We start from the raw sequence: 8709 nt of genomic DNA on the forward strand, positions 1-8709 counted from the left end.
GCCCGGTGGCTGCGTTCTCTCGGATCAGTCCTGTCCTTTTGGGTTCTCTCTGTGCAGGGCTGTGCTGTTGGTTCAGGCTTGGGATCTCTGGGTTAGTGCCAAGGCTTTGGGTTGGGTCTTGAGGGGGTTAGCACCTGTAACAACTCTTACCTTTCCCGCATTGCTGCCTCATTTTCCCTTCTGGTTTACATCTCGCTCCGATAGTGGGGCAATTATGGCCTCAGTTTCCCTCCTCTCAGAGTAGTTTGGCCCTTGTGGGGGAGCCAATAGGACCAAAACAAAACAGCCCTTTATTGACTTTCCTGAGCCCCAGTCACCCTGCATCGTCTTTCCAGGCCCAGTCCCTCCCCCAGACGCCGAGGGAGCTGCTCCGTGGCCATCCCTGGCCCCAGTCCCGCTCCAGACACCGGGGGAGCCGCTCCATGGCCATCCCTGGCCCCAGTCCCCTCCCCCAGACGCCGGGGGAGCTGCTCCGTGGCCATCCCTGGCCCCAGTCCCGCTCCAGACACCGGGGGAGCCGCTCCATGTCCATCCCCGGCCCCAGTCCCCGCCCCCAGATGCCGGGGAGCCGCTCCATGGCCATCCCTGGCCCCAGTCCCCTCCCCCAGACGCTGGGGGAGCTGCTCCATGTCCATCCCCCCGCTTCCAGTCCCCGCCGCTCCAGACACCGGGGGAGCTGCTCCGTGGCCATCCCTGGCCCCAGTCCCCTCCCCCAGACGCTGGGGGAGCTGCTCCGTGGCCATCCCTGGCCCCAGTCCCGCTCCAGACACCGGGGGAGCCGCTCCATGGCCATCCCTGGCCCCAGTCCCCGCCCCCAGACGCTAGGGGAGCTGCTCTGTGGCCATCCCTGGCCCCAGTCCCGCTCCAGACACCGGGGGAGCTGCTCCGTGGCCATCCCTGGCCCCAGTCCCGCTCCAGACACCGGGGAGCTGCTCCGTGGCCATCCCTGGCCCCAGTCCCCTCCTCCAGATGCTGGGGGAGCTGCTCCGTGGCCATCCCCGGCCCCAGTCCCCGCCCGCAGACGCCAGGGGAGCTGCTCCGTGGCCATCCCTGGCCCTAGTCCAGCTCCAGACACTGGGGGAGCTGCTCCGTGGCCATCCCTGGCCCCAGTCCTGCTCCAGACACCGGGGGAGCTGCTCCGTGGCCATTCCCGGCCCCAGTCCCCGCCCTAGACACCAGGGGACCTGCTCTGTGACTCCCCCGCCCCCACACCATTCAGGGTGAATGGCTCTGTCTGCCAATTAGCCTTTTACACGCACTATGATGTGACGCTCAGCCATCCCGGCAGTCTCCCGTTCGGGGGCCTCTCTCCTACCTGCCTGGATGCAGGGGGGTTCTTCGCACCTTCGCTGGATGCAGAGGGGTTCCTCACACCTTTGCTGACAGCCCTGGGCTGGGCCCTCATCAGGAAGTTCCCCCTGGGTTCCCATCCCAAGCCCCCTTCCCATGGCCTCCCCCAGCTCCTGCCACAGCCCCCTTGTCCCTACGCCTTCCTCCCCACAGCCACTCCAGGGCTGCCTCCTACTCCAGCCTGGCTGCCCTGGTCCCAGCACAGGGTCCCGCTCTGTCCCATGACCTGGGAGGACACCAGGCATGGGGGCAGGGGCGGGTGAGCTGCCCCCATTGCAGTGCTTCAGGGATCAGGGTGGCTCTGGAGTGGGCACCCAGCTTGCAGTTCTTGCTGCAGAGGTGGGTGCTGCCTAGGGCCAGCAGGTGCTGGGCTGCGCTGGGTGCTCGGGGCAGGCTAGCTCTTATCCCACCCTGTCACGGAGTCACCGGGCGATGCTCTGGAACTGCTCCCCACTAAGCCAGTCAGGACTTTGGGGAGCCTCCTCTCCCTTGGAGCAGACTTGTTCAGGGCAAGAAGCTCACACGTCTTCACCTCCTGGGTCTCTCCTTGGAGCATTCAGCATCCTCTGCCCCTCCGCATGCTTCCCACAGTGAGCCCACCCAGGCGGGGTCCTGGGGAAGCCACAGGGTTCTGCACCCCCACTTTGCAGTCAGACGTGACTCTTAGCCAGCAAAACAGAGGTTTATTCGATGACAGGAACAGGGTCTAAAACAGAGCTTGTAGATACAGCGAACCAGACCCCTCGGCCGGGTCCATTCTGGGGGGCAGTGAGCCAGACCCCTAGGTCTGCACTTCACTCCTAGTCCCCAGGTAGCTCCAGACTAACCTCCCTCCAGCCCCTCCTCTCTGCTCAGCTCCTTTCCCGGGCCAGGAGGTCACCTGATCCCTTTGTCTCCAACACCTTCAGTTGGCACCTTTGCAGAGGAGGGGCCCAGGCCATCAGTTGCTAGGAGACAGAGTGCCAGGCATTTAGGTGCACTGGCCCTTTGCTCTGCAGCAATCACACACCCTTATCCCACCACCTAGATACTTAAGAACTGCCTAGGGGACACTGAGGCACCAACACAGTATTCAGAGCAAACATTAGGAACAGTCCCAGTTCGTCACACACCCCTTTCCCCGTCACTCTGTCCTCTTGCCAGCTGGAGGAGGCTCCTGGATGCAGCGCGGCCTGTGGGGCGTGGGGAGGGCGTGGGGCGCCTGACACCCCCGCCGGGATCACCAAGAGCCATGACTTCAACTGTGCAGACGCTGCGCTTCAGGCTGCTGCCACACGACACTGGGCAGGAGTGGGTGCACAGCTGTGAGCAGGAGATCGAGCGCCGGTACCAGGTGGTGCCTTCCGTTGTGTGCGCCATGTGCTGCCTCTTCGGGATCATCTACTGCTTCTTCGGTGAGTCTGGCAGGGCTGGGCTGGCTGCCTCAGCGGTGCAGCAAGGCAGGGAGTGGGAGGAGCGGGGCAAGAGTTAGGGGCTTGGTGAGTGAGGGTGACGGGAGGACAGGCAGAGAGCAGCAGCCATAACCAGCATGCTTTGCTTCCCTGCTCTCCCCCATACATATGGGGACTCTGAGGCGCAGGGGTGGGGCCTGGCCTCCCGCCAGCTCACAGCAAGTCAGTGGCAGAAGTGAGAAGTCCTGGCGCCCAGCCATGCTGCTCTGGTCCACTTGAGCCCACTTCTCTGTGCGGGGTCCTGGCTCCCAGCCCATGATCCTCCCTACGCCAGGGAGAGCCAGTGGATGGGGCTGAGGCCGAGCTGGGGCGGGCGGCAGGGCCAGGGCAGCTGGCTCCAGTCTGACAATGACTCTGATACTCAGAGCTCAGGGGTTCGGGCGACACAGCGAGGGGCATTGCCCACGAGCACCTGAGAGCGGGAATTCGTTCTGCCATGGACGCGGCATAATTCTCCCCGCAAAATGGCAGCACACGTGGTGTCATTTTATCACATCCTGAAAGCACCCGGCCCAGTCAGCCAGGCCATCGCCGAGCCATAGTCAGTATCTCCGGCCTAGCACATCCGTGCCTGCACCGAGGCCACCTGCGGTGAACCCTGGCACCGCACCCCCCAGCAGGAGCCCCCCTGCCCTCGGGTGGCACAGAGGGGAGCTGAGTGTGCGTCAGGGAGGGCTCCTGCCAATGCTGCGTCCCCGCTGGCTGGACAGAGCCTGTGGCAATGACCAGTCCTGCTCTCCCTAGGCTACCGCTGCTTCAAGGCCATCATGTTCCTGACCGGGCTGATGTTTGGCTCCATCATCATCTTCATGCTGTGCTACAAGGAGCGGGTGCTGGACACGCAGCTGAGCGTGGAGGCCTCGGTGGGCATCGGGCTGGGCATCGGTATCCTGTGCGGGCTGGTCACCATGCTGGTGCGCAGCGTCGGGCTCTTCATGGTGGGGCTGCTGCTGGGGCTGCTGCTGGCGCTGGCTACGCTGGTGGCCATGGAGCAGTTCTACCACCCGCCCACGGTGTGGATCCCCATCGGGCTGCTGCTGGGCGTGGGCATGCTCGGCGCCGTGCTCACCCTGCAGTGGCAGAAGTTCTTCACCACCCTCTCCACGGCCGTCTTCGGCAGCGCCATCATGACCGTCACCGTCGACTACTTCATCGAGCTGCTGCTGCTGGTGCAGTACGTCTACGAACGCGTCAAGGTGGCACCCGCACGGCCCATGTGCTGGTACAGCTGGGTCATCCTGGGTGTCTGGCCCGTCCTCGCCACACTGGGTGTGCTGGTGCAGTGGAAAGTCACGGCCGAGGGGTACTCCCACACCGAAGGTGAGGCGGGACGGGCAGGCGAGGGACGTGGCGAATGGGGGATCAGAGCTGATGGGTGGTGTGGGCCATTCGCAGGCTCTGAGTGATTGGGGGGATGACATGGGGGGGTTGCAGGGTCCGGGTACTGTGTGTATGTGGAAGGGGTTACAAGATTCGGGTCCTGTGGGGGTTGCAGGATCTAGGTACCGTGGGGTACCTAGATTCGGGTCCTGTGGGGATTGCAGGATCCAGGTGCCAGGAGGCGTTCCAGGGTCCAGGTCCCAGGGAGAGCACAGGGTTGCAGGGTCTGGGTACCGTGGGGAGGGAGGTTGCAGGATCCGGGTGCCAGGGGGGTTGCAGGTCTGGATGCCAGGGGGGTTGCAGGGTCTGGGTGTTAGGGATGGGGAGGGGGATTTCAGGCTCTGGTTGCCGGGGATGGGGGGGTTGTAGGGTCCAGGTACTGTGTGTATGTGGGGAGAGGGGTTATAGGATTCGGGTGCTGTGAGGGGTTGCAGGATCTAGGTACTGTGGGGTGGAGGATTGCAGGATCCAGGTGCCGGGGGTGTTGCAGGGTCCAGGTGCCAGGGGGTTGCAGGTCTGGGTGCCAGGGATGGTGGGGAGTTGCAGGATCTAGGTGCCGTGGGGTGGGGGGTTGCAGGCTCCGGGTGCCAGGGGGGTTGCAGGTCTGGATGCCGGGGGGGTTTCAGGGTCTGGGTGCTAGGGGTGGGGAGGGGGATTGCAGGCTCTGATTGCCGGGGATGGGGGGTTGCAGGGTCCGGGTACTGTGTGTATGTGGGGAGAGGGGTTACAGGATTCAGGTGCTGTGGGGGGTTGCAGGATCCGGGTGCCAAGGGGGTTGCAGGTCTGGATGCCGTGGGGGTTGCAGGATCCGGGTGCCAGGGGGGTTGCAGGGTCTGGATGCCGGGGGGGGGTTGCAGGGTCTGGATGCCGGGGGGGTTACAGGATCCTGGTGCCAGGGGGGTTGCAGAGTCTGGATGCCAGGGGGGTTGCAGGTCTGGATGCCAGAGGGTTGCAGGGTCTGGATGCTAGGGGTGGGGAGGGGGATTGCAGGCTCTGGTTGCCAGGGATGGGGGGTTGCAGGGTCTGGGTACTGTGTGTATGTGGGGAGGGGGGTTACAGGATTCGGGTGCTGTGGGGGGTTGCAGGATCTAGGTACCGTGGGATGGGGGGTTGCAGGATCCAGATGCCAAGGGGGTTGCAGGTCTGGGTGCCGGGGAGTGTTGCAGGGTCTGGGTGCCGGGGGGGTGGGGGGAGTTGCAGGTCCAGGTGCCGTGGGGGTGCAGACCAGACCCCTCACTCCCCGTCTCGCCTCGCAGTGGTTATCAGCCGGCAGCAACGCCGGGTGCAGCTGATGAGGATCAAGCAGCGGGAGGAGCGGAAGGAGAAGAAGAAGCAGCGGAGGCCACCCCATCCCCCTCCCCACCCACACAAAGCCCACCTGCCCGAGCCCAGCTACCGACGCAAGCCGACTCCCGTGCGCCGCTTTGACGGGGACGTGCTCTCTCCTGTGAGTGCCGTGCCCCGGGCGCTGGGACTGTGCGTGGGCCAGGGGGAGGCAGGAGCGCAGTGCTCTGGGAACGGGTGGGCTCTGCCCTGCACATTCACAGCGTCGCCTCGTTTTGCCAGAAACACAATAAACTAGCGGGAGGGACTGAGCCAGCCCGCGGCCTCATTGCCCTGCAACTCCCCACGGGCATCAGCCTTGGCCGGGGGCCCCTTTGCCTTCTCCCGCCAGCGCTAGGGGTTCTAGACAGAGACCAGCACCTGAACCAGAACTGAACCTGCCCCACTTCCGGGGTTGGGGTGGGGATAGGGAGAGCTTTCCCATCCTCCGTCCTCAGCTACAGCTGATGGGGGCTGCCAGGTCCTGCTCCCCAGTGTGAAGGCATCAAACAGCTCCAGTGCTTGCCAGCTAAGGGAGCCTCCAAGTGAGCCGTAGCAGGGCTGTGCCGACCCCTGGGAGTGACCCGGGACCAGGGCACTTCCTGCAGTGTGGGAGGGCAAGAGCCAGGCTGAGGTGAGGTGCTGGTGGGTGTCAGAGCTTGGAGCAGGCCCAGTGCCAGGCTCCTGGGAGAGGGGGCTGGTACCTGCTGTGGGGCAGGGAGTGGCAAGGGGCTGTGGCTGAACTTGAGGCTCCAGGGGAGGCTGAGAGCAGCCCGAGGGGAAGGCCTGGGCCAGAGACTGGCCCCAGCGCCAAGCCCAGTGAGCAGGCACTCAGCTGGCCACACTGGCAATGCCTCCCTGGCTGAGCACCAGCAAGGGGTGACGCCCCATGATCCCCAAACCCTCCTCTCTGCTCCTGACACAGCGCCCCCATCCCAGCACCCTTCCCTCCTCCCCCCACATCCCCCACCCCTGCCCGCCGCATGCTGGCCCTGGCCTCCAGCCTGCTGCCCTTATCAGGGCCGGCTGGCACCAGGGCAGGAGCAGCTGCCCAAACTGGGCTGGACGTGCCCAGAAAAAGGCCTCAAGGATCAGTGAAATCCATGGCCCCAACCACTCCCCTCATTTCCTGCCTGTCAAGGTCACTTGCAGTTTGCCCCCCACCTTCTGCCCCCATCTTGTGCTCTGCTGCCTAGACTCCCCCTGTGGTCCCACCCCTGGGGGGCGAGTGCCCCCTGGCCTTTTCCCCAGACTCCCCACACTGCCCCAGGCTGCAGGGGTCAGGACAGAACCACCTGGCTGCAGCAACCTGAACTAGGGAATTGACTTTCCCGCCCTGCCGGGCTGTGTGGGGAAGGGCTGTACTGCAGCAGCCTGGCAGGTCCGTCCCCGGACAGGGCCAGCAGCGCCCCAGAGCTGGGAGGGAGGAGGGGGCTGAGGTGGCAGCGGGAGGGCTGGGGACATGATGCTCATGTCCCTCCTCTCTCATCTAGAGCTACATCCAGAGCTTCCGGGAGCGGCAGACGGGGACGTCGCTGAGCAGCCTCATCACTAGGACACACGCCGTGGTCGACCTGGACTATGACTGCAGCTCTACGGTGCCCTTGACCATGGGCTCTGGCCCAGTTCTTCGGGTATAGCCCAGACCCCCTGACCTCTCGTGACACCAGCAGCAGGGCCAGCAGGGACCAACACGCCAGGGCCCCGCCAGGGCCAACACGGACCAGCAGGGACTGACACGCAAGGGCCCCGCCAGGGCCAGCACGGACCAGCAGGGACTGACATGCCAGGGCCCCGCCAGGGCCAGCACGGACCAACATGCCAGGGCTTGCCAGAGCCAACATGGACCACCTCTCCAGAGACACCCAGGCCAGCACAGACCAGCAGGGACTGACACGCCAGGGCCCCGCCAGGGCCAGCACGGACCAGCCCTCCAGAGACACCAGGGCTCCGCCAGGGCCAGCACGGACCAGCATGCCAGGGCCCTGCCAGGGCCAACATGGACCACCCCTCCAGACACACCAGGGCCAGCAGGAGTCAGAGCCAGGGGGTGTTTGAGGGGAGGGCTGTGGCAGGGAAGCCATCGACGGGGCATGTGCAGGGCTGTGCCCAGTGATCGCTAGCTGGCGAGCAATGCAGGGAGTGGGTTAATCCCGCTCGCTGGCATAGACCCTGCATGGTGGCATGGGACACGTGGACTCCTGCAGCAGGGTGAGCGCCCCACTGCCACTCCCCGAGGCGGCACAGCCTGTGACAGGGCCTGATGAGCCAAAGGCGCCCCATAGTGCCTGGTATCACCCAGCTTTCTCCCAGAGGCCCCCAGGAGCAGCTCCCTCCATGCCAGCCCTTAGCCCCCTGCTGACCCCCAAGCAGCTCAGTGAGCAGCTTCCTGAGAGCCTGTTCCCCCCTTCTCTGTCCCCGCAGCATAGCTCCATGGTGCCTGTTCCCCCCATTCTCTGCCCCCCGCAGCATAGTTCCATCTTGCCTGTTCCCCCCATTCTCTGCCCCCCCCAGCCCAGCTCCATGGTGCCTGTTCCCCCCGTTCTCTGCCCCCTGCAGCATAGTTCCATGGTGCCTGTTCCCCCCATTCTCTACCCCCCACAGCATAGCGCCATGGTGCCCGTTTCCCCCCTTTCTCTGCCCACCCGCAGCATAGCTCCATGGTGCCCGTTTCCCCCCATTCTCTGCCCCCCGCAGCATCGCTCCATGGTGCCTGTTCCCCCCCCCGCCCCCTGCAGCACAGCTCCATGGTGCCAGTTCCCCCCACTCTCTGCCCCCCGCAGCATAGCGCCATGATGCCTGTTCCCCCCATTCTCTGCCCACCCACAGCATAGTTCCATGGTGCCTGTTCCACCCACTCTCTGCCCCCTGCAGCACAGCTCCAGGGTGCCTGTTACCCCCACTTTCTGCCTGCCACAGCATAGCTCCGGGGTGCCTGTTCCCCCAACTTTCTGCTCCCTGCAGCACAGTTCCATGGTGCCTGTTTCCCCCCTCAGCACAGTTCCATGGTGCCTGTTCCCCCCATTCTCTGCCCCCACCCCCAGCATAGCTCCATGAGTGTCTGTACACACCCCAGCTCACTGGGAGTTGCCCCCAAAGGCCCTGGGCCAGAGCAGCACCAGGAGAGGCTGTTCCCTCGGAGAACGGGCCAGGGTAGCTGCTGTCCCATGCCCTCACCATGCACTCGCCTGCCAGGCACTGGGCT

The 8709-nt window shown here is 65.0% G+C and overlaps 1 protein-coding gene across 1 annotated transcript; it reads left to right on the forward strand.

Moving 5' to 3' along the window:
* Nucleotides 1–2548: 2548 nt before the first annotated feature.
* Nucleotides 2549–7214, forward strand: TMEM198 (transmembrane protein 198). Its single transcript, XM_032778932.2, has 4 exons — nucleotides 2549–2744; nucleotides 3546–4121; nucleotides 5438–5628; nucleotides 6998–7214. Exons 1-4 carry the CDS (start codon nucleotides 2582–2584, stop codon nucleotides 7142–7144), a joined length of 1077 nt encoding a protein of 358 aa, XP_032634823.1. The 5' UTR covers nucleotides 2549–2581; the 3' UTR covers nucleotides 7145–7214.
* The last annotated feature ends 1495 nt before the right edge of the window (nucleotides 7215–8709 follow it).

Source organism: Chelonoidis abingdonii, chromosome 10 (assembly GCF_003597395.2).
Source record: "Chelonoidis abingdonii isolate Lonesome George chromosome 10, CheloAbing_2.0, whole genome shotgun sequence".
In the NCBI taxonomy this organism is placed as follows: Eukaryota; Metazoa; Chordata; order Testudines; family Testudinidae; genus Chelonoidis; species Chelonoidis abingdonii.

Coding starts and splice junctions, on each gene's coding strand:
- TMEM198 (XM_032778932.2), top strand. CDS start 2,582: ATGACTTCAACTGTGCAGACGCTGCGCTTCAGGCTGCTGCCACACGAC. Junction 4,122..5,437: donor GGGGTACTCCCACACCGAAG/GTGAGGCGGGAC, acceptor CTCGCCTCGCAG/TGGTTATCAGCCGGCAGCAA. Junction 5,629..6,997: donor ACGGGGACGTGCTCTCTCCT/GTGAGTGCCGTG, acceptor TCTCTCATCTAG/AGCTACATCCAGAGCTTCCG.